This window comes from Phycodurus eques, chromosome 2 (assembly GCF_024500275.1).
Source record: "Phycodurus eques isolate BA_2022a chromosome 2, UOR_Pequ_1.1, whole genome shotgun sequence".
Classification (NCBI taxonomy): domain Eukaryota; kingdom Metazoa; phylum Chordata; class Actinopteri; order Syngnathiformes; family Syngnathidae; genus Phycodurus; species Phycodurus eques.
In genome coordinates, this window is record NC_084526.1 from 42,908,215 (window position 1) to 42,936,044 (window position 27,830).

Below are 27,830 nucleotides of genomic sequence, written 5' to 3' on the forward strand. Positions count from 1 at the left end.
TTACTGAAACAACATTTTAATGATGTTAATCATCAGTCCATATAGTTTAGGGATTATGACAAACAGCCTTGTACAATGTTGCTAGTGATGGAGGCAAGAAAGACAGTCATAAATATTCATATAAAGACATAGAACACTGAAAAAGTACTTCATTGAACCGTTTTTTTGTTGTTAATTTGTTTTGTTTTTTTGCTCATTTTAAATCACACCTCTTTTTATTACTGTATGTACATAGTGCAAAAAAATACACCCTTGTCGAAAAAACACTGATGGTACACGGACAGAGTACCTTTTATTAAAACTACAAATAATTTCAGGATCCAAACGTGACACTTACTGGAATAAGTGGACGACTGACTTGGGTAGCTTTGACTTATGACATGTTAAAAGGGTTTTATGAAGTGGTTGTGTGTTTTTCTTTTCTCACTCAAATACATGCAGAATCAGCATCTCTAAATACACTTGTAGTTAAAAGGCATTTAACCATTAGTAGTGTGAATGACGTCGGCCGTGTCAACAGGTCTTTGCTACTTTTAATCGTTGTAGTTCGATGCCTGCTTCTTTCCATAGGTAGGAACTCAATACTTGGGTCTTGGGATTGCTTAATTTAAACAAGCCCATTTTAAGAACATAGTCTGTTTTGTTAAAGTTTAAACTCCCAATACTAAATTTACACCTAAACCACAGGCATAACTTCTTTTTCAACAAAACATCCTAGATTGGATTATAAATTAGAAAACGCAATGTATTAAAACCTTGCCCTGCCACGATAGGAAAAGACTTTAGTAGAAAGCCCTGGAGAACAAATGGCAACAGTTTATATGGAACACTGACAGCAACACAGAAAGATCAATATGACAAACCAATACTGTACACAGAGACGCTACTGTTTTTTGCTTCTTAGAAGTTAAACCTTAAATTATCTGAATGCAGAATGGGAGAAAGCACTTACTCAAACATTATAAAACAGTTCCTGCAGACTGATGGGAGTCATTTGAGCAAGCCCGTCCAACTGCAGAGACGATGTTCCGTAGTGAAAACTAGACAGCAGTCGAGCAATCCAAAAAACGTTCCTTCCCCCCTTCCTCCCGCGTGGAGCAACGAGGTTACGAGGAAGCGCTCGCAGAAACACAATATGTACAAAAAGGTAAAGCTCATCAACACAGCAAAGTAAATGTAAGCTATGTGCCTGTAAACAAACACTCAACACGCACACACACAGCTGTAAATGGTCTGCGCTCAAATAAGACAAGAGCTGAGGAGTCACGGGATCTCTGAAGCTTTTCTTAACACTTGCTCCCAGAAATCTCTCTCCAGACAGAACAAGAGACAGAGAGAGCATTTAACTTGGGATGCAGAAAATGGAGAAAAGTTTCTTCCGAATTCAAGTGTTGCAGGTTACATGAGCTGAACGTGGGTGTTTTTTTGTTGGTGGTGGTTTTTTTTTTTTTTTAAATGAACCTGCTCGAGACCCTCTCTGTGGAGTGCGCGTGGTCTGCACTGACAGATACCTGAGATTACCGGTCTGATTTACCAAAATCACAAATAGCGGGCGCTATATCGCGCGTTGGCTCACTCTAAGAGACTGCTGAGATCATTGGAGAGCACCACAAGCACCAAATGAAGTTTGAAGTGATGGAATTGGAAGAGGCAAACAAACTAATTACTGACTTACAGAAATCTATGTTTTGTATGCTTTGAATCTTCCCGCGTCCGTGAGAATCGGATGTTCCAATCCTGCATAACATTGCTTTAAAAAAATATATATATTTTTTTTTAAATACGGAAAAGTACATTTGTTAACCCATTCAGTGTCAAGGGTGTATTAATAAGTCTTTTAGAGTGTAAACGTCCGGTGCCAAGAACGTGTTTTCACGTCTTTTACAATTTTTTTTGACAGGGATGGTGAGGGAGAGTCTAATGCTGCTCTATCATTGTCAAGCATGCAGACAATGTTAATGAGTCAAAACCGCTAGTAGATGGCGGTGACACACCATTTTAGAATTGAGACCACTACCAGTTTGCTTAATCCAACCCACACATTACAATGTATGAGTTATGAGGAAGAATGGTGGCCATCACAGGCTGCAAGTCAGACTAGTATTAACTTACTACTTACTAGTAGTATGAATTTTATACCATTTCATAGTAAGTACACCTATGCTGTAAGGCGGGAACCTCGTATGTCTAAATATGGTCAATACTCAATACCATTGGTCTGTCCATGTTATTTTTACACATTATTATGAACGAAATTGTGTTGAAAAAAGCTCGAGAACAAATCTATAAACTGTCAAACACTCCGCCTCTTCCCTCATTCTTTGGGCGGCATGTGGCATTGTCACTTCAAGATTGAAAGTGTGAATGTTTTTTACTTAGGTGGGATACATTTGGGCGGTACGGTGGCCGACTGGTTAGAGCGTCAGCCTCACAGTTCTGAGGACCCGGGTTCAATCCCCGGCCCCGCCTGTGTAGAGTTTACATGTTCTCCCCGTGCCTGCGTGGGTTTTCTCCGGGCACTCCGGTTTCCTCCCACATCCCAAAAACATGCATTAATTGGAGACTCTAAATTGCCCGTAGGTGTGACTGTGAGTGCGAATGGTTGTTTGTTTGTATGTGCCCTGCGATCGGCTGGCGACCGGTTCAGGGCGTACCCCGCCTCCTGGCCGATGACAGCTGGGATAGGCTCCGGCACGCAAGCGACCCGCGTGAGGAGAAGCGGCTCCGAAAATGGATGGATGGATGGGATACATTTGAATAAGACTATTTTGTTAAAATGAATACCTGTAATTCTTTGGTGCAGAAGGAAATGGTCAGCAACGAAGGTAAATTTGTGTGCAGATTAATTTCTTCCTATTATACTGCTTAGTGAGCTCATACTTTTATTTATTGGCTGTAAGACCTTTGAAAAAGATGATGATGTAACCCACAGTGGTTTGCTTTTGTGAAATATTAAAAGGCTTTTTGTGTGGTCGGCGTGTGCACGGCTGGCGCTTTATTCTACAATTTAAATTTAATGACAGTGTAATAAATTGGCGTTTTTTTATTTTATTAGGTATAATACCAATTTGAACGATGCGGTGTTTGATAACTCAAGCAAGATGGTGATTTCATTTCTGTGAAGTACTGATTTCGGAGATGTGAGGATTCCGCCCGACAGCGACGATACCTTTGAAGAAGCCGTGCCTCGTTTTTTGATGAACACTAAGGTCTTCTACATGACTTAATGTTGCTCATGATGGCTGTACTTGGACAGCCGAGTATTTTATTTAGGGTGGTAAAAAGTTCAGAGATTGGTTACCAGTTAGTAGATCTGCTTCCATGTCTTGCTTGCGTGAGCAATGACGTTTGCGGCCGTTTTTGCACGCGTAAACCTTTCGTAAATCAGGCCCTAGGTGCGAGATTAGGTCTGGTATCAGGCCGTGGAGACGTAAGGAGAACAGCTGCTGGTTTTATGGGATGAGAACGAGAAGACGAAGAGGACGAGAAGCGACGTCAGGCCGTGACCTCACTGGCCTCCGCCTGCTCTTTGCGCTCCACTTTGGTATCCGTGATACCCTCTGAAACAAGGCCTGCCTCATCCTCGCTCTGTGCTCTCTCCTCCTCTTCCTCTTCTTCATCATCATTTTCTTCCTCATCGTCATCCTCTTCCTCCTCTGTACTGTCCTGGCTCTTTCCCAGCTGCAGGTTCTCCAGCGTCTTTGACACCCACGTTTCGATGCGACTGCTGTGGGTGGGCACCTCCACGGAAATGGGTTCGGGCGTGTAGTCCTCTTCCTCCTCGTCCTCCTCCTCGGCCTCTTCCAACATGCCGGGCACCAGAGTGGAGGTGGTCGAGGTGATGGAGGAGTTCAGCGGGCCCCTGCAGCTGCCGTCCAGCGAGCCCGTCTCCGTGCTCTGCTGGGAGGCCAGCTCCAAGCGGTCGTCGGCACGGACCTCATCCCGCTCGCCGTGACCCTGCGTCGGGAGCGCCGTCCTCTGCTGGACGCCACTTGTGGGGACCGACGGGGTCTCATTGTCTCTGTGGGGGGCCACAGAAGGTGAAGGTGCACTTTTTTCGGCCTCGACTGGCTCTGGAACATCTGAAGTTTCGACCATACTTCTCCAGTTGGTCTCTGCAGGAAATGGGAAAGGTTTTATGACCATTTTCGGGTGACAAACACGTATAGAAAATTATTACATTGATTGGCAAAATATGAGGTACACCTGCATTTTTGTGTGTAATGTATGTAAGGGGCTTAAATGTGCAGTGAGTTGCACATCACTGGTTATGTCACTATTATTGCATGTGGTACTTTTCAAATTAAAGTGATGATTTACTCTAATATCAAATAAATGTTCTCCATTGAAATTAAACAAAATCTAAAACAAAGAATGACTGGTTGTGTATTTAAAACAGCCACACAACTGCCTATCTTATTGCTAACACACAATGCAAAGACAGGCTAAGGTCTGGAACATCATCTAGTGTATTATTGATTGTGATATATATATCTAAATAGCAGAGTCGTCGTATCTGCTTGCAATCAATACCTCACTCAAATCCAAAAAAATATTACATTTATTACTGTTAAGTAATATATTTTTTGGGGGCTGCAACTGATTAATGACATTTCCACACATTTTAATGGGGAAAGATGATTTGAGATACTAGGGGTTTTGTTACGAGCATGGTCATGGAAGAAATTAAACTCAAAGCAACTCTATACCTTCCAAAGTGTGAACTATATAAACCAGTTTCCCAACCTTTATTGAGCCAAGGAACAATTTATATTTGAAAAAAATCTCACGGCACCCCCTCCCCCAAAACAAAATACATCACAAAAGGTATGTATCCTGAAAAAAATTATGATCTCTTCTTCATTTATTCACAAATGAACTGACTGTGAAATCTGGGCCTATTAAGTTGAACGCAAAGCTGATAGTCGCAGGAATTGAATAAAGACAGTGTTGCAGGTTACATGAGCTGAATGTGAGCCTTTGTTTTGGTTTTTTTGGGGGAATAATTTAATAAAGACACACTAAGAGTGTCTCTTTTTTTGTTTTTCCTGAAGGCAGATGGATGCATAGGTAAATGCGAATTACTGATAGAAATAGTTTTCTAGCACAACAAGCTACAAACGACAAGCAAAGAACTGCACATGAGGGATCTCACCATACTCCTTCTCATTGACCTCCGAGATGGGCTCGGAGATGACGGAGCAAAAGGAGGTAGCGGAAGCTGCAGAGTGGTTGCGTGAATGTCCCATGTAGTGCGGGACTTTCTTGACATGTTTTAAAGCTTCCTCTTGCTGCTCCTGCTCCAGAGACGACACCATTTCCTTGTAGGCCTTCCTAGCCTCTTCTGTTAGCGACACTAGATGGTCAAATAGACCCTGAAAGAGGCATATGAGAACATTTCCTTTGTTTTATGGAGAACTATCAGATGAAAAATGACCAGCGGTGGTAGAAACCAAGGTAGTCTAATTGAGTGTTGTCTTACCTCAGCTCCAGAATAGTTGAAGATGCCAACCACACTAACAGCCACTAGTTTGTTGACGCAGCGTCCGAGCGCTTTTCTGCCCAAAGCAAACACAAAAGGTATCTCCTGCTCTCGGGCCATAGCAATTACATTGTACAGAGCTTCGTCCAAACCACCTGCAACACAGCACAAAAGTCACAGAAATGGTCAAAAGTTTGAAAAATAAACAAGCATTAAACAGAGATATGACTTCTGGGGAGAGAGTTTTACTTGCTCTCTATGGAGTTTGTGGCTAGATAGAAGTGCTGTATCAAACATTCTGCCTTATAAAGACAATAATGCTTGGTCTTGACTGAGGATGTATATTTACTGTACATATCTAAATATATATTTAGGTTACAGCGATGTAGAATGGCACCGCAATATACTGAGTATTGTTTCTAATACAGTGAACCCCTGGCACGGCTCAGTCCCTATCCGCCGCGAATCGCGAAAATCCCCCGCACCCCTAAGTGTTTTGTAATTGTATATAGATGCCACAAGATTGTGGCAAAGCACTTAAAATGGAGAGGCACACAAAGCACCAACACCTTGCTTCCAGATTGTAGACAATCTTGAACTCACGTTACATAAATGACTGTCTTCAGTAGTTGATTCAACACAAACAAACCACCTTCACATGATGCTCATCAATAGTATTAGTTAGCATAGTTGCATGAATAACACACTAGAAAAACTGATAAACATATGCACACTAGCACGCAAAACGTATCAAGACATGAAACATACAATTTTGGCATTTACACACAATAATGGATGTCAGGGAATACAGGCAAAGTGCAACAGTAAAGTAGACTACACAGGCTATTAGTAAATGCAACAGGAAAGAAGCAGAAAGATACTTTAGATATTTTAGATAGTTTCATTTGAGGACCGTCAACAGAACAAGACATCGCAAAGGCAGAAGAAAAAGCATAAATGAATTCAACCTAACTACAACACCAAGATGCTACTAGTTGGTGACAACGTAATACATATAATTGCTGTGGCCTGGGCACAAAAACAGCAAATAGAGATTTTCATAGAATAACGGAGAATAGGTTCTCATAAAAATCTGCAATTGCAGGGGGCTCACTGTGCATATTTCTCACCTTTGGCTTGGATCTTTTCACAGTTGGGAGAGATGATAACACACTTTATAGTACACATCTTCAGGTGCTTAGTGACCTCTCGGAGACCCATGACGAGGCGGCGCTTGGACTTGGCCTTGTTGGGGTCCTTCTGGTAGACGCGCTCCTGGAAACGGACCAGCTCCTGTAGCAGCAGCGTCACGCTCTCGTCGATCTCCTTGCTTAGGACTTGGTTACAGTACCTGCGGAGGGCAATAACATGATACATCACAAATGAATGAGATGTAATAATGACAAGTTTACACACAAAAAAATGAAATCACCACGAATGTCAATAAGAAACTTTGCAAAACACGTCTGAAATTTGTAGCCTACAAACTGCTGTGTCAATGATTTCCTTTGACACTTTGGTTATTCATCAGTGGTTTTGAATAATGTACAAGATATCAAAATACATGACCAAAGGCTTATAGACATTAAAGCTGGATCGAGCAATTTACTGCAAAAAAAATATGTGTGTAAATTTACATTTAGCTTGTTCATTATGAGCTTGGCCAAGGAACGAATTCAACTCTTAAGTCAAGGTACCAAAGTATTGAAAGGCTTCAATCTGATTAACAGTTTTTACAACATTAGGTTTTGGCACACTTATGTTGCCATCTTTTGTTACATGATTAGATTTATAGATCTCGATAGGTCTTGAAAAATAATCAATACCACCGGAATGTATGCACACCAACCATAATGTAATAAGGAACACAATATGCAATAATTCAATAGTGTGGCCTGAGGAGCTGGTGTTCACGGCACAGGAAGGGAAGGCCATTTGGAGGCTATAGATGCAAATGTGTTCGAGACGGGTGGGCAAGGACAATAGGCCTACAGCAGAAGACACAAAGACACGTTTGTGGCTACTTGCATACATTTTTGCTAAGGATGCACAATGTGTCAGACATCTGTGCCATCCTCTACAATTCTGTATTGTGCAAAGGTCCACCCGTACAAAAAAACGCCCGATAACCTCCAAACATTTCTCCCAGTGAAGGCTATTTTTGGGTGGGACAAATATTCGCCAATGCCACATCCAAATTTCTGAGTGGGATCACGAGACAGAGTCACTTACTCTCTGAAACGCCGACTGTGGATTATTGTGATTGCGTTGGAAGCCATGGGACTCCCGATGCCGGAGCTCGAAGGAGAACCTTGTGATACAGGCGTGATGCTGTACGGAGAGTTCTGACTGGCTGGGGAGAGGGATGTGTCGCTGGGCACACTCAGCCCATTTTCTGAGGCAAAAAGAAGTGAGAACTATTAACTATCAAATGATTTTTTTTTTAAGTGTGTGGGGACAATAAACTACTCATATAATTAATTTAGTCCACCTTCTTGAGAGGTAGGCTCTTGGGAAAGCTCTTCAGTAAAATGTAAACAATCATCTCCATGTTCTTCTTGGCCTGACGACTCTTGATCCGTGCTTGTTTTACCTTTTTTGCCTTCTCGCTCCTTCAGAATAATCTTTAAAAAAAAGGTAGGCGAAAAACACAGTAAGAACAAAAACAATAAAATACCAATAAGACTGGTTCAATGGCATAAAAAAGCACAGTCATTTGATTTGAAGCTGACCGTATACATCATATAATACATAGACATAAGCATTGAGAAGCACCTCTTGGTCCAATGAATAATCAGAAGTCAGGCTAGAACACTTGGTCCTCCCGCCATGTTTACTGTTTATCTTAATTAAGACCTTGTGCAAGGTCCATAAAAGGCATGCATGGATGTTGTGGGCTCTTCCATGTTCAACTAGTCACAGATTGTAAACAAGGCCCTCTCTCATTGACCAACTCTCTTTTGGGGGGGGGGGGACTTTATTTCTCATTTCGAATTTGTGGTTTACACTGGTGTAACCAGGTGTCCCAATACTTTTGTATACGGAGGGCCTGATTTAACGAGATCCTAAATAGCACATCATTTATTAAGATGGTGATATTTTACTAGGATCCCAACAACAGGTGCTAAATTGCGTGATGAGTCACTCTAGACGGACTGCGCAAAACTAAACAGCGGATATGGGACGAAAGTTAATAGCTGAAATTGTCCCAGCGAACTACAACAGCACTGCTTTTTTTTGTTTCCTCCTTTCAGTGCGTGTTCAAGTCTATATATAGCACTTCAGAGAACCAGCAAGTTCTCCTGGGATGGCCGAGCCATTTGGATCCTTAAGGCCACCTTATTAGGGAATTGTGTGAGAGGACGACTGCAGCCCGGCTTGCTATCTCCATTTGAATGGTTTTGCACACATCCCGACAACTCGTATCCCGTATTTAAAAGAGGGTTTTGATAACCATAGAAGATTTGGGAGATCACCGCAAGCGCCTAATAAAGCTTTAGTAGAAGAGCAAACAAACATAAAACCATTAACCTTCTTAAGAGCTGTTGGTCGCTTGACTTTGGGGATCTCCCGCTCCTTCCCTCGTTTTAGTCGTGGCGCGGTGGAATCCAGAGTGTTAGGGCAGCCCAAGTGGGGTTGAGGATGACCCTTCAACATAGCCGCCAAATTGGTTGAAGCTGAACTGCGGAATGGAGTAGTTGTTCCAACTGAGGAGAAATAAAACAAAGTGGCATGTAGAATTAAAGTGCAGAATTGCAAGAGGCTCTGAAAAGTGAGATGTGATGTTTGGATGCTAGATATCAATTCGGGCTGGGATACCTGTAAAAGATAGCGGCTTGGTATTTGTGATTTGTTTGGCCTTCATTGCCTGCTGCTGCTTAGCCAAAGCTGCCAGCATGTCTCCTAAATCCAGCGGGACAGGAGTTTTTCTCTTCTTGCCAGCTGCCTTCGTGAGGGCCTCCTGTTCGGAGGGAACATTCGAGACAGAACAAGGTCACTCGACTGGAACAGTTGAATCCAGATGAGCGTGAAGTGTAGCGATCTTAACACAATACCTGCAATTTTTGCTGTTCCATGCTTATCTCCGAGTATTCCTGAGCAGTTGCCACGGCAGCGGCCAGGGCTTTCTTCCTCTGGCTCTTGGCCCTCTTGGGAACAGATGTGGTAATAGGGATCGGTGTCTGCACAATATTGATCGGGGAGTTTTCGGCCAGGTTGTCTATCTGCGATAAGCAAGAAAACAACATGAAATGTTTTGTTGCTGCTGGGAAGGCTCACCACATACAGCCATGTTTTCACCCAGCAGTAAAGTTTGGGTCCGTAATAGATATTAATAGATCGTGATCTATAATAAGACCAATATCTAGTTCGCAAACTTCGAGATATAAGCGGTGTACGGGGGCAGCAAACTCAACTGTTGTTACAAAAAGCAGCAGTTTGGCATATAGAGAACATAATTAGAATTTATCGTGCATAAATTGCCATATTGTGGGATTTTGAGTGTATCCTGTAATTTCTTGTGGTAAAATAGATGCTACGTAGCCTAAACAAAACAAACAATCAAACAAAAACAATTAAACATGTTACAAAAAATTTACACACATAGACAATGTACTTTCAAACATCTTTTAAACTGTTAATCGTAAAGTTATGCAGAGTAGTACTGTATATTGTGCAATTTCTTTCTTTGTAATGTGTGTTTAAATGACTATATATGAGGTTAAAAAAAATACTGAATGTATAAATAATCCCAAAAATATGTGGTCACGACTTTGCAGAATTGACCTACTGGTGGTGGTCTGGAGCCTAATCGCCGCGATAAATGAAGGATTTCTGTATTGCCAAAATTCCCCAACTAAAGTTTCTGGAAATTAACTAGAAATGTTCCACCCCTTTACAATAAAAAAAACAGATCAGAGTTTACTGCTGCAAGCTGTTATTAGCATTATACTGCTGTTGAATTTCGAAAGACATTCTGAAAACAGTCTACTAGTATGCACTTGACCTACCAGATTTCTATGCAGTTTGGGCTGCATTTGGGTCTGTGCTGGAGTCGCTTCTCCTTTGGCGCAGCGCTGGACACTACCTCCAGTGGGTAAATCTGGGAACTCATCTTCGTCCTTGTATGATGCAAAACACATTTTAGAGTAAGAAATAAAGGGAGGGGAAAAAGTGAAATGCTACATGTTTTCCCACTTCAAAGTAAAGGGGCTCCGGAGTGATCTCGTCACGTGTGACCAGTGCTGGCTGCGGCGGTCTTTGTTCTGACTGGTTTGCAAGACCACGTCCTGGACAGACACTGTGAAAATCCTTACCCCCAAAGAAAGAAAGAAATAACAAGGTTGCGAAAAAAGCTTTTTGTAAATTTACCTGAAATGATAAACTGATATGCTTGCAGCCTCTGTGTACTTGTTCACATGAGAAATAGTGGGAGGAGAGGCACATTTTATAAGTGCATGCACCCAGTTCAAGTTTAACAAGATTACCAATCCCTTTTCTTTCATTATTAAAACTAAGATGAATGCAAGCGACTTCAGCGGACTTCACTGCACCTGTGAGAAGTTACTCTGGTCAGGATTCTTCCTCTGGTCCGCTCTATGGAAATGGCCGTTCCTGTCCCCCCAGGACTTCTGGGTCGCCTGTGAAGCTACATTTACCCATGTACCTGCTAGTTGTGACAAAAAACAACAACAATGGTGGTAAAGGATAAGTTATAATAGAATACAGAGTGTATTGTGCAAAACAGTCCATAATTGGCATTCTGCTATTGTATTGGATCTCATTAGTGTGCCAAAGAAAAGTACGCACGAGAGCAGCATGGAAAACTTACTTTTCATAACACCGCTCTCAACTCCCTAAAAGACAAAAAAGTGAGATATTACAGTCAACATATAGGATTTGATTGCATTGATAAAATAACACACGCTTTAATAATTACTGTGATTTGAATTATAAATATGATAACATTGATTTATCTGAAGCCTTTTAACACTTACAACAAAAAAAGATGCCGCATACAACAATATGGCTAGCCAAGCCAAGGAAATATATTGCAGTGAAGACTGAAAACAAATCAACTACGAAGGCTGTTGCCCTACGCTGGATGATGCAGATGTCTCTGCTGCTCGATGTGTTACTCCTGCAGTCTGTTTATGTTTGGGGCTGCAGTATCCACTGTCGCTGTCTATATCTGCTTCGCTGGTGCCGTGATCGCTGTAGCTTTCAGGCGCATGTGACGTCGGCTGCCTCTTCGTTCGGTTCGTCCACAGCAGCGGACTGGCCGGCTCCCCAAAACTTCGCCCGGACACCTCGCCTGGGAAATCTAACGACGAGGTATTAGAAATATATACACTCACAGTGCACTTCATTCGTTATTCCTGCACCACTATGATACAAATGCACTAATAGGATATTTCGTCAAACGTACAGTCCAGAGTCAAAAGAGTACAGAAAACAAAACAGTCTACTGTATCCTCCATGAAATAAGACTTTACTGTTAAATAAAAAAAGAAAATGCTATTATTAACAGCTTATCTGTGTTTTATTGAGTCCTATTCTAGTTTAGCAATCAACATGCTAAACTGGGTCTATATCACGATAACGTGTCAGTGATGTCCTCATCAGAATCACGTCATCAGGAAAATGTAGCAGAATCATGAAACTCTTATAAAAGTGGCCAAACATTTGCATATATACCAGTACAGGAAGTCCTCGATTTACGAACGACTTCCGTTCCTACGCTGGCGATATAACCAGAATTTCCACGTAAGTCGGATTTCACAGTTAAAAGTCGAAACCTACGTTGAAATACTTCTGTTACGGGTATTGGCACACGCGATTGTGACAGCAAGCGAAACGACTGCGAAGGAGGAAGGAGTGCGCGCAGGTGCGAGTGTGTACAGTGGCAAGTGTAGTGACGGCGACCGGGGAAGAGTAGCGATTAGCGGAGGACCCGTTGACGTCGAATGCGCAGATGAGCTAATAAAGCCGTTCAAGCGGCAAATCGGCGCTTCGTGCCTTTATTGTCGCCGCCGCCCGGCTCGGCTGCGCAACGACAGAAGGGAGTTCGCCCCGAGGAGGACGACCTCGGTCGGCCCTGCGGAAGGCGTCTCCCGACCGCGGTCGGGTGACCGTAGCAGGAAAGGTTAACGCTTCGTATAAAGAAACTAAAATACATTAAAATAAAAACATAAGATGCTGTACTTACCATTACTGCTGAGAGTGTGAAAAAAGGACGGCGAAAAAGCAAAGATACTCCCGCCGCACAAACACAGACACGCGTTACGCGCTAGCTAAGCAGAAACACTATGATGCTGGGACAAAATGGCGGACGAGGCAAGGGCGTCGTAAAGTCGAAACGTCGTAGGTCAACTACGTCGTAACTCGAGGACTTCCCGTACAATGACAAATGTCTTACTTTTGTTTTTTTTTTCATTTTATAGATTTTTTTTTCATTGGATGGATGTGATTTTTGCATATACCACACACTGCACTGCTAACCACAGTGTGGGTAATATAAGTGGTTGAATGATAACAACAACAAAATAATAATAATATTTTGTGCAGCAATATATGTTTGATTTTTTTTTTTTTTTTTTTATAAAGCATCGGAACAACGCTGTTTTTCTCATTTTTATTTTGTTTTTATTCTTTATCTCACTGTTTGTGACTTGAATAGCTTTAAAGATTAAAGCCTATTCAAATCAGCACGAGAAGGCTACGCTGCCGGGGGGTGCACACCAACTCATTTGGGGGGTAATCGCACGCAAGCCCTCCCTCCTCCTCATGACAGTGACTCTTTGTAAATCTGACATATTGATAAATCATACATATACTTTATATACTTTCTTAAAACCAGAATCATTACAGGTGACATCATGACTTGCACAAATGTAAATAACCCAACTGGAATCTCGACATTCCCTTTCTGTTTAGAAGCACAACCATATTTGAGTCATCAACCTGTACAACCAGATCTTGCGGTTGCTGGAGGCGAGCTGAACTTCCTCACTAAAATGAACGTAACATGCATTCAGCCAAAGAAATTCTTTTGTGAAACACTTTTATTGCTCCATTCGCTCACAGGTAAAATAAAGTTTTAAAAGGTTGATGATATGATGTTCGCAGTTTTTTATTCATTTATATTATTTGTGCCTCTTTTTTTTCTTTTTTTTTTTTACATTCTTCAAGCACTGCAGGAGGATGCTTACCAGTCTGCTGAGCTGCATCCACCAGTAGCACTTTCTTAGTCCAACCATCATGGCCTAAGGTGCACACTTCCTTCTGGACAGCCACACTCCTGTTTGGGGGACGGCGACCCCTCAGTGGCAGGCAAACACCTAAGTGTTGCTGCTTTAAATTACAGTGAGGAGAAGACAATTTCTGTGATATCATCTTCAACATGTGAAAACAACAACACAGTGGCACTTTTTTGAATCAAAGCAAATGGAATATTAGCAGCGACTTAATGCAAAATCATGGGTGCGGACATGTGTGGGGCCGTAATACGTGACGAGTGACGCAATGACGTGAATGTGAATGGGCTCGTGATTGACGTGGATGGAGATGACGCTAGCTTCACTAAAATCCGTAGGACACTTGTCCGTTTCTGAAATAAAAGCTTTATTTCTGACGAGATGTTTGGTTTTGCAGGGTCAAGAAGGCCGACAGCAGACGATGCCATTATAGGCAGTCTGCTAGTAGGCAGGGCTCTATGTATCTAAATGGCGCCTATTGGCCTTTTGAACTCATCAATTGCTCATTTTGTGTCTGGTTCCTACGTGGTTAGTTCAGTGTGACCATCTTCTCCATGCTTCTTGCGAGTGGTTTCATTTTGTATGCGTGTTTGACTGTTCAATATATAAAGACACATTTTGCTCCACTTTACTCGAGGGAATCATTTTGGCTCGCAACAGAGATGAATAAATAAAAAAATAAATAAACTAAAAATGTGTGGGTCATAATTTAAAAAAAAAAAAAAATTACAAATTGGAACACTCATAAATCAAGGTACCGCTATGTAATATTTGACCCTTTTTACCTTTGGGGGATTAGGTCGGATAGTGCCTCTTCCTCGTTGATTCGGCATCCCGTACGCCGGCCCAAGAGGCAGAGGCCTTTCGCTAACGTCTGCCGAGACTGGATTGACAACCCCAGGCTGAACTGGCCCTGTGTAGGTGCCAGGAAATGGCTGGTAGAAGCCCATCACAGGAGGGCACTGGGCAGGCATAATCTGGTAGTAGGTATAGTCACTGGACACAGGTGGTTGAGGAGAAGACATGATTGGGTAGGCCAGGTAGGGACCACCGGGGCCAGGGTTAGGCTGCTGCCAGCGCAGCTCCCCTCCATTGTACATTGGATGATGATGCCTGTGATGAACGAGAGGAGATTCATTGATATTCCTAAAACGGAATGTTTGCAAACTTTGTTAAGAGCATATTTCCATAAAGGTTCTGTTAGTACCAGAAATACCAAAACCTATTGTGACAGTGTTATTATTTCTATTGGTCATCATAAATGTGGCAGGGCCCAAAACTTCATAACTTGGTCCAAACTGAGGGCTGGGGGGGTATAGCCTTAAAATAAAATCTCAGATATTTTTTTCACATAAATAAGATATTCCATTTTAATATATTTTATCCCCCCATCGCTTGGAGAAAAAGGACATTGACAATGACATCACAGTGAATCCTGCCATATGAAGTTTGGCATTCGTTTATTTGCATATTTCTTTTTTGGTGGGGAGGGGGGGGGGGACCTATCGTCCATTAGTCACTGAAGAAGTCGCTGAGTTGCTCTTTTTATCCTCAGGCCTAAGCAACAGAAAGTATTACTTTGGCACCATTTTGTGGAATGTTGCTGGTGTTGTTTAATTCATTGATCTTTTTTTTCATGTGTTTGAGATGTCCTGTTTTGCTGGTAGCCCTTGAATACACCTCTTGCGAAGGAACAATCAAAATTAAAGCCCTAAAGGCCTGTGTAGTCTACTTTACATTTTATTATTAAACTCATGAGTCGCTTTTTTTTTTTTTTTTTTTTAAATTGTTGCAAGAGGGGACAAGAAAGTTGCTAAATATACAGAATAGTGACAACATTAAATGGCTTTGGTAAATTAGTGTACGTCAGTGGGGACGCGGGAAATGCGGAAGCAGCAAAAATAAAGAAATAAATAAATCCAATTGAACTTCTTTTCCTTCGGGCTTGTCCCTTTAGGGGTCGCCACAGCGCGTCATCCTTTTCCACGGAAGCCTATCTCCTGCATCCTCCTCTCCAACACCAACGGGCCTCCTGTCTTCCCTCACGACATCCATCAACCTTCTCTTTGGTCTTCCTCTCGCTCTCTTGCCTGGCAGCTCCATCCTCATCATCCTTCTACCAATATACTCACTATTTCTCCTCTGGACGTGTCCAAACCATCCAAGTCTGCTCTCTCTAACTTTGTCTCCAAAACATTGAACCTTGGCCGTCCCTCTGATGAGCTCATTTCTAATTTTATCCAACCCGGTCACTCCGAGAGCAAACCTCAACATCTTCATTTCCGCCACCTCCAGCTTTGCTTCCTGTTGTCTCTTCAGTGCCACTGGCTCTATTCCGTCCATCATGGCCGGCCTCACCACTGTTTTATAAACTTTGCCCTTCCGCGCAGAGACTCTTCTGTCACATAACACACCTGACACCTTCTTCCACCCGTTCCAACCTGCTTGGACCCTTTCTTCACTTCCTGACCACACTCACCGTTGCTCTGGACGGTTGACCCCAAGTATTTCAAGTCCTCCACCCTCTCTCTCTCTTCTCCCTGTAGCCTCACTCTTCCCCCACCACCCCTCTCATTCATGCACATATATTTTGTCTTACTTCGGCTAATCTTCATTCCTCTGCTTTCCAGTGCATGCCTCCACCTTTCTAACTGTTCCTCCACCTCCTCCTTGCTTTCACTGCAGATCACAATGTCATCTGCAAACGTCATGGTCCACGGGGATTCCAGTCTAACCTCATCTGTCAGCCTTTCCATCACCACTGTAAACAGGAAGGGGCTCAGGGCTGATCCCTGATGCATGTCACACCTACAGCACACCTCACCGCTGTTCTGCTGCCCTCGTACATGTCCTGTATTATTCTAACATACTTCTCTGCCACTCCAGACTTCCGCATGCAGTAACACAGTTCCTCTCTGGGTACTCTGTCATCGGCTTTCTCTAGATCTACAAAGACACAATGTAGCTCCTTCTGACCTTCTCTGTACTTTTCCATCAACATCCATCCATCCATTTTCTACCGCTTATCCGGGTCGGGTCGCGGGGGCAGTAGCTTTAGCAGGGATGCCCAGACTTCCCTCTCCCCAGCCACTTCATCCAGCTCTTCCGGGGGGATCCCGAGGCGTTCCCAGGCCAGCCGAAGGACGTAGTCTCTCCGGCGTGTCTCGGGTCTCATCCCAGCCGCTTCACACTCAGCTGCGAACTGCTCCAGTGAGAGTTGGAGATCATGGCTTGATGAAGCCAACAGAACCACATCAACAGCAAAAAGCAGAGATGCAATACTGAGGCCACCAAACCGGACCCCCTCTACGCCTTGGCTGCGCCTAGAAATTCTGTCCATAAAAGCTATGAACAGAATCGGCGACAAAGGGCAGCCTTGGCGGCGTCCAACCCACACCGGGAACGAGTCCGACTTACTGCCGGATATGCGGACCAAACTCTGACTCCGGTCGTACAGGAATCAAACAGCCCGTATCAAGGGGTTCGGTACCCCATACTCCTGAAGCACCCTCCACAGGACTCCCCGAGGGACACGGTCGAACGCCTTCTCCAAGTCCACAAAACACATGTAGACTGGTCAGGCGAACTCCCATGCACCCTCGAGGACCCTGCCGAGGATGTAGAGCTGGTCCACTGTTCCACGGCCAGGACGAAAACCACACCGCTCCTCCTGAATCTGAGATTCGACTTCCCGACGGACCCTCCTCTCCAGCACCCCTGAATAGACCTTACCAGGGAGGCTGAGCAGTGTGATCCCCCTGTAGTTGGAACACACCCTCCGGTCCCCCTTCTTAAAAAGGGGGACCACCACCCCAGTCTGCCAATCCAGAGGCACTGTCCCCGATGTCCACGCGATGTTGCAGAGACGTGTCAACCAGGACAGCCCCACAACATCCAGAGCCTTTAGGAACTCCGGGCGAATCTCATCCACCCCCGGGGCCCTGCCACCGAGGAGCTTTTTAACGACCTCGGTGACCTCAAACCCAGAGATAGGAGAGCCCGCCTCAGAGAACCCACACTCTGCTTCCTCATGGGAAGGCTTGTCGGTGGAATTGAGGAGGTCCTCGAAGTATTCTCCCCACCGACTCACAACGTCCCGAGTCGAGGTCAGCAGCGCCCCATCCCCACTATACACAGTGTTGGTGGTGCACTGCTTTCCTCTCCTGAGACGTCGGATGGTGAACCAGAATTTCCTCGAAGCCGTCCGGAAGTCTTTCTCCATGGCCTCACCGAACTCCTCCCATACCAGAGTTTTTGCTTCAGCGACCACCAGAGCTGCATTCCGCTTGGCCAGCCGGTACCCATCAGCTGCCTCAGGAGTCCCACAGGCCAAAAAGGCCCAATAGGACTCCTTCTACAGCTTGACGGCATCCCTCACCGTTGGTGTCCACCAACGGGTTCGGGGATTGCCGCCACGACAGGCACCGACCACCTTACGGCCACAGCTCCGGTCGGCCGCCTCAGCAATGGAGGCGTGGAACACGGTCCACTCGGACTCGATGTCCCCAGCCTCCCCCGGAACATGAGCAAAGTTCTGTCGGAGGTGGGAGTTGAAACTCCTTCTGACAGGGGATTCTGCCAGACGTTCCCAGCAGACCCACACAATACGTTTGGGCCTGCCACGTCGGACCGGCATCTTCCCCCACCATCGGAGCAAACTCACCACCAGGTGCTGATCAGTTGACAGCTCCGCCCCTCTCTTCACCCGAGTGTCCGAGACATGCGGCCGCAAGTTCGATGACACGACCACAAAGTCGATCATCAAACTGCGACCTAGGGTGTCCTGGTGCCAAGTGCACGTGTGGACACTCTTATGCTTGAACATGGTGTTCGTTATGGACAGAAGTCCAATAACAGAACACCGCTCCACCACTCTTTCCCATAACTTCATTCATAACTTCATCGATCATCGAACTGCGACCTAGGGTGTCCTGGTGCCAAGTGCACGTGTGGACACCCTTATGCTTGAACATGGTGTTCGTTATGGACAGAAGTCCAATAACAGAACACCGCTCCACCACTCTTTCCCATAACTTCATTGTGTGCCTCATCAACTTTATTCCTCTATAGTTCCCACAGCTCTGCACATCACCCTTGTTCTTAAAAATGGGCACCAGCACACTTTTCCTCCATTCCTCAGGCATCTTCTCACGCGCTAGAATTCTATTGAACAAGCTGGTCAAAAACTCCACAGCCACCTCTCCTAGATGCTTCCATACTCTCCCTTCTCTCTCTTTTTCCTCAATCATCATCTCCTCGAAGTATTCTTTCCATCTAGCTAGCACACTGCTGGCACCAGTCAACATATTTCCCTCTCTATCCTTAATCACCCTAACCTGCTGCACATCCTTCCCATCTCTATCCCTCTGTCTGGCCAGCCTGTGTCGATCCTTTTCTCCTTCTTTAGTGTCCAACCTGGCATCCATGTCATCATATGCCTCTCGTTTGTCCTTTGCCACTTCTACCTTTGCCCTGTGTCGCATCTCAATGTATTCCTTTCGCCTCTCCTCGGTCGTCTCCGTGTCCCACTTCTTCTTGGCTAACCTTTTTCCTTGTATGATTACCTGTACTGTGTGGTTCCACCACCAGGTCTGCTTCTCTCCTTTCCTGCCAGAAGATACACCAAGTACTCTCCTGGCTGCCTCTCTGATCACCTTGGCTGCAGTGGTCCAGTCTTCTGGAAGCTCCTCCCGTCCACCGAGAGCCTGTCTCACCTTTTCCCGAAAAGCTGCACAACACTCGTCCTCTCAGCTTCCACCACATGGTTCTCTGCTCTGCCTTTGTCTTCTTAATCTTCCTCCCCACCACCAGAGTCATCTTACACACCACCATCCTATGCTGTCTCGCCACACTCTCCCCTACCACTACCTTACAGTCGGTAACCTCCTTCAGATGACATTGTCTGCACAAGATGTAATCCACCTGCGTGCTTCTACCTCCGCTCTTGTAGGTCACCCTATGTTCCTGCCTCTTCTGGAAAAAACTGTTCACTAAAGCCATTTGCATCCTTTTTGCAAAGTCTACCACCATCTGTCCCTCCAAGTTCCTTTCCTGGATGCCGTACTTACCCATCACTTCTTCATCACCCCTATTTCCTTCACCAACATGTCCATTACAACCTGCACCAATCACGACTCTCTCCCTGTCCGGGATGCTCAGAAATAATTTGTTTCGCTCCTTCCAGAATTTCTCTTTCACCTCTAGGTCACATCCTCCCTGTGGGTATAGCCAATAATCACATCAGAATCAGAATCAGAATCATCACGCCCTCAATTTCAAGTTTCAGCCTCATCACTCGATCTGATACTCTTTTCACCTCCAAGACATTCTTGGCCAACTCTTCTTTTAAAATAACCCCGACTCCATTTATCTTCCCATCTACACCATGGTAAAATAATTTCAACCCTGCCCCTAAACTTCTAGCCTTACTGCCTTTCCACCTGGTCTCCTGGACACACAATATATCAACCTTTCTCCTAATCATCATGTCAACCAAGTTTTCCTGTCATAGTCCCAACATTCAAAGTCCCCACATTCAGTTCTAGGCTCTGTGCTTTCCTCTTCTCTTTCTGCCGAAGAACCCGCTTTCCACCTCTTCTTCTCCTTTGACTTCGACCCACAATAGCTGAATTTACAATGGCGCCCTGCAGGTTGACGGCAAAATCCAATTGAACAATCGCAGGAAATGCAGAAGCAGCAAAAATAATAACAACAATACATTGTCCTATAAAATCCAATTGAAAAATCAATAAAATCATATACTGTACTCTACCATCCTGAGCTGATCCTAAACATGAAATGCACATTTAAAAAAATAAAAAAATAAAAAAAAAACGTCAACAAATGAAATATGCTGTTGCGAGGGGAAAAGTGGCATAGTTTCATCTGTGGCACCACAATGAAGAACATGATGGTTTTTTAAGATGGTGTGTCCATGACACAGTAATGTTGACATTTTCACAACCAACCCGCTATAGCAGTCATTTCCTTGCATTCAAATAGTAGGGAAGGAAACAGAAGGAGCGGATATGTGCAGGACATAGAAGATCACTGGTGTGGACAAAGAAAGCAGCCGCTCGAAACACTGGTTGTGGTGCCATGTCCACTCGGAAACTCCGGGGCGGTATCCATTCCTAATTAAGCACTCTTAAACTTTGTAACCGCTCAAACTCAATACATTGTTGAAATCAAGTACTTGTGTCAATCTTGTTTTGAGTTTTGCTTGCCCTCAAAGTTCTGTGACTCAATTATGGAACGAAATAAATGTGTAAACTCCTCGCCAATACTGCATCGATGGTTGTGTTGAGTCTGTTCAGCACATATTTTCAAAACAGAAAAGAAATTCCAAACTGGTCATTGCCACTCTACTAAATTACATACATTTACACGTACGCTATTCTAACGTACAACCTTAAAACATATTTTATATATGAATCACTCAGCTCAGGCATCATCTTTCCATAATGCATAGTGCAAACAGATGATTTCCTATTTACAAGGAAAAGAAGAAGACTGAGTATTTCCCCTGGCTTTCTTTTATTTTATTTTTTTGAAAGGACAAACCCAAATACAAATTTACATTTTTAAAAGATACCCAAGTCCACGCAGGGGTTGAACCGACAAGTCGGCTTTACAGTCCGCAATGACAATTTAAGCTTGAAAACGATCACTCGCCAAACACGTTCTGGCTTTAACAACGCGGTCGCCACGCTGAAACACTGTAAGCAACAGGTTCTCCAGACGTGCCACAGAGTGATCGGCTTAATGGATCGCCCCAAAATGCGGAGCGTTCCAGCAAGCCTTTCGTCAAACAATTTGACCACTTCCACAACCCTTCCTAAAACTCGTTTGGTTAGAAATGAGTTGACTTGACGCTCAGCTTCTTTGTTAATTTGATTGCTATTGCGGAAACAAAATTTGAGCTTGAAGTATGAAAGCAGAGATAAAATCAAGAGCTTTATGTGCAGCGGCATAATGTAATGAATCACTGTGAGTTCTTCTGAAAAATGGAAAGAGCTACTTCTTCCATTCTGTTCAAAAGCGGTTGTCTGCTCCCGACGCAATTAACACTAGTGAGAGAAACATTCACGCTCCAGAAATAATGCTAATTTGGTGCCGCATAAGCATTCGTGGTTTCATTTTCCAGCCCGTGACACTGACAGTACCTGTTGGGTTGGTTCTCCTGAACAAAAGGGTAGCAGGTGATGAGGTAGCTCGGTATAGGAGTAGTTTCCACCCCTCCGTTCCCCCCTCCTATGCCTCCGCCACCTCCTCCTCCACCCACCGGCTCTCCGGACAGACTCATGCTGACCAGGGATCCTTCGTGACCTTTCTTCTGTGGGATGAACGGCTCCACTTCAGCTGAAAGTTTCACATCCTGTATAAAGTAAAGCACTATTACTTTTGGAACGTGAGTAACAGATGCAAATAGATCATTGCATGAGGTATTTGAATGACAAATATATCTAACTGACAAGGCTGGGTTATTCACATCGATATAAAGTGGACCGCGGGAGATAAGGACTGGGGCAGACCGCGAAAAGCGAAAATCTGCGGCTAATTGACAACCATTATAATTGTATTGAAAAAACTGTAAATACCAAAAATTCTCGAATAAATGGGGATAAACCGGCAATAAGCGTTTTCGGATTTGCTCCCCCTCCCAAACCCAAAAAAGAAAAAAAATAATCATAATCAGTAAAATTTAAAAAACAAAAAATTGGGACTTTTTTTTTTTTTTTAAAGAAACTGTACAGTGCTTGGGACCGAGCTCTGCGACAAGTGGCGAAAATCTGCAAGTAATTGTAATTGTGTTTACAAATAGAAAATTGCGAATATGATGTGGAACACTGTTCTCTTACCAGACCCAATATCAACAACGTTGATACACAAGCAAAATATCTGAGTGACAGCATTCGTCAACGAAATCCAAACTCCATAACGGTGCCAGAAACTCTATCCGCTCCACCAGCGGGTCCCCAACATGCTACAATTGGTTATAAGCAGAGGTGACATTGGCAAACAAGTAGGTGTACTGGAACCACTGAAGTCCAGAACTTGGACAAATTGTATTTTTCTGTATTGTATTAGGGGAAACAAATGTTTGCTTTTTAGCAGAAGCCCGATGGAAGCCCGACGGATTTGTGCCAACACTGACTGCTAATTGGAACTATTTACAAGACCCTCCATCTTGAACCCAGTCAGGCAGTCAGGCCCCACTAACCCTAACCCTAACCCACTTCCATCCTAAGAAAACGGCTCCAAAAGCATGATGCTGCTACCACAATGCTTCACAGTAGGTATGGTGTGCTTTTGGTGATGAGCAGTGTTGTTTTTGCAAGATATCTTTTGGATTATGGCCCAAAAAGTACAAGTTTCATCAGATCATACCACATTTCCCAACATGCATTTGTTAAATGTAGCCAGGCTTGGATGTTTTTTTTCTCTTTCTTGCCACCCTACCCCACAGCCCAGACATGTGAAGAATACAGGAGATTGTTGTTACATGTACTAAACAGCCAGTACTTGCTACGAATTCCAGCAGCTCCTTCAATGTTGCCGTTGGCCTCGTCAGCCTCCGTGACGCGTTTTCTTATCATCTTTTCATAAATTTTGGATGGACGCCCAGTTCTTGGTAATGTCACTGCAGTGCCATATTTTCACCACTTGAGGATGACACTCTCCACTGTGTTCCATGTTACATTTAATGCCTTAGAAATTCTTTCGTACCCTTCTCCTGACTGATACAATTGAACAATGAGATCCCTCGGATGATGTGGAAGCTCTCTGCGGAGCACGGCTTGCGCAATAAAATGGGACTCCAAAAACATCTGAACTTTATTTTGGGTTAACCTGCATCACGATAAATGGTGGCAGGCGAGTGCCGACTCCCATTTAGCAGTTGGAATCTGATTGGTTAATTCTAAACCGAGCTTCACTCGCAGCTGCAAGAGTGTCCCCACCTGTGCAATCACATTATCTAAGTTTTTTATTTTTACTTCTGTTTTACTGTTTATTTTGTCTTTACTTTTACTTCTTAAAACATGAATGCCGTTCATCCCCGACGTATGAAGGCTCGTACATAGTGTGTCCACACGGATTTTGTCCCAGAAATCCCAAGGAAAACCTGGCATTCTTGAAGTAAATGAACTTTCGTTCGAAAACCGTTCTTTGACGCCAGTATGAGCGCGTTCTCAATTATGTTCATTGGGCAGAAATGAACTAAGTTTCAGTTCACCTTTGCACAAAATATGAACTCGTTCGCCAACTTTCGTTCATTGAACTCGTTCGCCAACTTTCGTTCATTCAATTCGTTCATTAACTTTCGTTCAGGTACAACACTGAACACATCTGGAATTTTTACGTCCTACACCAGCTCTCTTTGTTCCGTCAAGTCTCATGCCACCATTTAGTTGTTTTTTTTTTTTTGGGGGGGGGGGGGGGGGGGTGATTTTTTTGCAATTACATAGAAAAGGCATTCAGGAAACTATTGTTGGTGATGTTTCCAAGAATTTCCAACAGAGTTAATCAACTTAGCTGTGTCCATGCCAATCACACTAAAATAGACCAATTGGGTTGACTGATTTATATGTTAAAAATACTTTTAAAACCCAGTCCATTTATTCTTCTTTAAGCGGTGTCCAAGACGGCCAATTAAAAAGAGGGTGAGCCAGTTCAGTGAACAAAGAGACTTCCTAATTTCTCTCAAACAGTGCTCGGGATGCAAGTTACAGTCATGTAACACAGATAGCTATTGTGTCCCACCACCATTGGCGGGGGGTGTTGTCCCGCCCTACTTTTCCTCCACAAATCTACAGATGTCAGCTTGTACAAACAGAAATGGAACAGATGAAGCATGAATAGCCAATTCAGTGAAACTAAACAACTTTTGACTCTCAAGATGCAGGATATGGCTGCAAGAAGTAATTGTTTTGTAGCGGGAATGAAGTCTGTACTGGTACTAGCTCAGCGCCGGGCAACCTGCAACATTTGCAACAACGGATTAAGCCTGCTGTGCAATTCTCAGAACAAACCCAAAAAAAGATCAGCGTACAAATTCGTACAATAGAAAACAAAACACTGTTCCAAATAATAATAGCATAATTTACTTTTATACATTTAGTAGGAGAGCTTGAAAACAGAACTGGCCCATGACACACACAAAAAAGGCTCCCATAGCAGGCTGTGACAGGATTACGCGTGAGAGGATAACAGAGACAGCAACACAGGATAATCTAATCACACAGCAAAGAACAGCATGGAGGCCACACGTGCACGAGTAGTGAAACACAAATTTATAACTCACAGGTGATGAGAATTGTAATGTGGTGTTGAGTTTTGAAAGACCCAAGATGACCAAACCCTTGACTGGCTCTATACGCACGCGTGTGTGTGTCTGTGTGTGTGTGTGTGTGTGTGTGTGTGTGTGTGTGTGTGTGTGTGTGTATGCGCGCATGTGTGTGTAAGCGAGTGTGTGAAGGAGAATAGCAGCGATTGTCAAAGTTGCATTGAGGTCACAGGCAGATGTGCATCTTTGGAGATAGAAGAGCCAATGCATATATAGAAAGGGACTCACAGAGGCCTTTAGTTTGCAAGAATTAAGCATCCTTGTGTGTCTCGAAAAGCGTTATGCAAGTGTCATTTATTATTTTAATTATTATTATAAGGGAATGACACTTTTGAACGCTGCACACACACAATATAAAAGCATTTATTCAAAATCCTTGATATCCATCTTAAGGTCCATGTACTAGTACACTTTGTCCGCACTAGACAAAAATTCAGCGCGAGCAAAAGTGTCTTACTAATAGCGGTTTTGTCCCTACTCCTGCTTTCCACTACGCTATGTATGGCATTTCTGCACACTAGGAGAACATTTTTGGCATACTAGTAGGACTACTACATGCAACCGGTGAGGCAAAACTGGGCACGAGATGACATCTGTGTGCTAGTTAACTTAAAAACATTTTATAATGTGACTAGTAATACTAGTAGGGCATAGCGGTCCATAGTGTACAGTTTTGCCTCACTACGACATGTACTTGCCGTACTAGTAGGACTGGGTAGTCGTGCAAGATTCAATTTGATTTCGATGCTTTATGTTGCGACTGAATTAGATTTCGATTCTTTGTGTTGTGATTCTATTTGGTTCAATATCAATTGAAATGCTGTGGTGTCCATTCCACGGTGGGTGAGACAGGGCATAACAATTCCAAATGCCGCAACACAACGACATTGACCCACAACACAGCCCATTAAGGTACAACAACGAAAAAGAACGCAGGACTCCCTCCGACTGCACATTTCGCCCGGTTTACCGGGGAGTCCGGACTCGTATTGCCTTTATCTTTAATCAGGAAAATTCTATTAAAAGATTATCTTGAAGAAATGAAAGTTGGGATTAGAACAAAATGCCTCACAATATCTATCCATGTAATGATTTTCGAAAACAAAGATTCAACATCCTTTTATTGTACTTAAAAAACAACAACAATGGATATCCTCATGAAAAACCTATTTTGAGACGTTTACATTTCATCATACATGCAAAAATTGTACATCATTCAGCCTTACAAGCTCTGACAGTGACTACCACACCTCATGACGTCACATGGCAAAACACTGGCACGACGAATGTCTGTGCGCGCCTCACACGACAGTGGAATGTCATACATGCTGACGAACCGGACATTCTGCTTCCAAAACTTCAGCGCCTCAATTAAAAGCTCTCTCGCGCGTACCTGCTAATGGCTGCGTGAGAGTTTTAATTGGGAACTGATTGGTCGCTCAGCTGTTGCTTTGATTTCCAAACGTCGGTCAATGACAGCTGACATGTTTGGACTCATGTAGCTTAAATAGCCAAGTTAGCATCAGCATGGACGTCGCGCCAATCGCACTGAACTACATAATACATATCTTACACTGGCGACAAAACCACAGTAAACTTGTGACACGTATATATATATATATATATATATATATATATATATATATATACGTGGGTATATAAATGTACAAAAAATAATAATAATCAATTAATGAGAGCTGTGTGAGAAAAGCTGCGCTTAGCTCGACTGACGATGCTAAGCAAACAGAACTGCCATTTCCAAACAACGGGTCCTGTTAAATGCGTCGAAACAAGCACACATACATTACATGAATGCAACTGCAACACTCCAATGCCCAAATAAAACAATGAGGTATTTTTTACTTCAAGAAATTCAGTTCCGGGCCTCGGCGTGACAAAACCATAACGTTGCGCCAGCTTTTATTACGTGCTAATGCTTTAGCAATACAACCAATAAATCATGTTTTTTTTTATAGTGAAGTACCTTAATGTCACTTGCATCCATGTCAGTCACCGACGCGGCGACTGTCCGTCATTGACCCCACAGTGGACGTCAAGATGTGGGGCTTTTTATCTTCTTCATGGTGAATAACAACAACAATCCGCGAAGGTTTAAGCGAGATGTGCGCTCGGCTTTGGCCGAATGGAAACGGGCTTGAGGCGGAGACGAGTCCGCTAGCCGTGTGTTAGCTCCCAGCTCTGGCCGCTGGCTAAATGCGATGCAGCCCAAGCGAGTCGCACTCAGTTGACTGAGTCTCCAGTGGGAGACCGGAGTCACCTGAGCGGAAGTAGTGGAGGCCGAGAGGCGCTCCCATTGGCTCGAATATGCACCGCGTCATAAACGTCATCGAGGCAATGTCGCGATTTTTTAAAATGACGTCAGGCACCGTTTGATTATTGATATTCACTGACTTGATTCTTCATGAGCAACAAAACTAAACAAGTCTTTATTATAAATTTATGAATTATTCTTGCAAAATTCCATATTCACAAGTCCAAATTTAGTCATTCAAAACCTCTTTTAATATTTGAGAAGGAAACCAAACAATATAAGTACCACATTTAACTCCCAAAACAAAAAAAGCATCCATCCATTTTCAACCGCTTATCTGAGGTCGGGTCGCGGGGGCAGTAGCTATAGCAGGGACGCCCAGACTTCCTTCTCCCCAGCCACTTAATCCATCTCTTCCGGGGGGATCCCGAGGCGTTCCCGCGCCGAAGGACGTAGTCTCTCCGGCGTGTCCTG

General features: G+C 43.7%; 1 protein-coding gene across 2 annotated transcripts; it reads right to left on the minus strand.

Moving 5' to 3' along the window:
* secisbp2l (SECIS binding protein 2-like) lies at positions 1-27,329 on the minus strand. Of its 2 annotated transcripts, none has more exons than XM_061670889.1 (18): positions 27,069-27,329; positions 21,903-22,114; positions 14,523-14,850; positions 13,693-13,831; positions 11,581-11,804; positions 11,313-11,337; positions 11,035-11,150; positions 10,679-10,792; positions 10,492-10,602; positions 9,538-9,705; positions 9,302-9,443; positions 9,014-9,189; positions 7,974-8,106; positions 7,715-7,877; positions 6,613-6,833; positions 5,483-5,637; positions 5,156-5,375; positions 1-4,115 (listed from the first exon to the last, which is right to left on the minus strand). In XM_061670889.1, the coding sequence occupies exons 1-18, from the start codon at positions 27,087-27,089 to the stop codon at positions 3,496-3,498; spliced, it is 3,288 nt and encodes a 1,095-aa protein (XP_061526873.1). In that variant the 5' UTR covers positions 27,090-27,329; the 3' UTR covers positions 1-3,495. The 2 variants fall into 2 exon arrangements, with proteins under 2 accessions (XP_061526873.1, XP_061526871.1); XM_061670887.1 differs by having other exon boundaries at positions 13,693-13,834.
* Positions 27,330-27,830: the final 501 nt, after the last annotated feature.

Bases quoted from the DNA above. Each gene is read 5' to 3' on its own strand.
- secisbp2l (XM_061670887.1), bottom strand. From the start codon at position 27,089: ATGGATGCAAGTGACATTAAG. The intron at 8,107-9,013 runs GTTAATGGTTTT...TTTTTTTTAAAG, and splicing joins GACCAACAGCTCTTAAGAAG to ATTATTCTGAAGGAGCGAGA. The intron at 6,834-7,714 runs GTAAGTGACTCT...TGCCCTCCGCAG, and splicing joins CACAGTCGGCGTTTCAGAGA to GTACTGTAACCAAGTCCTAA.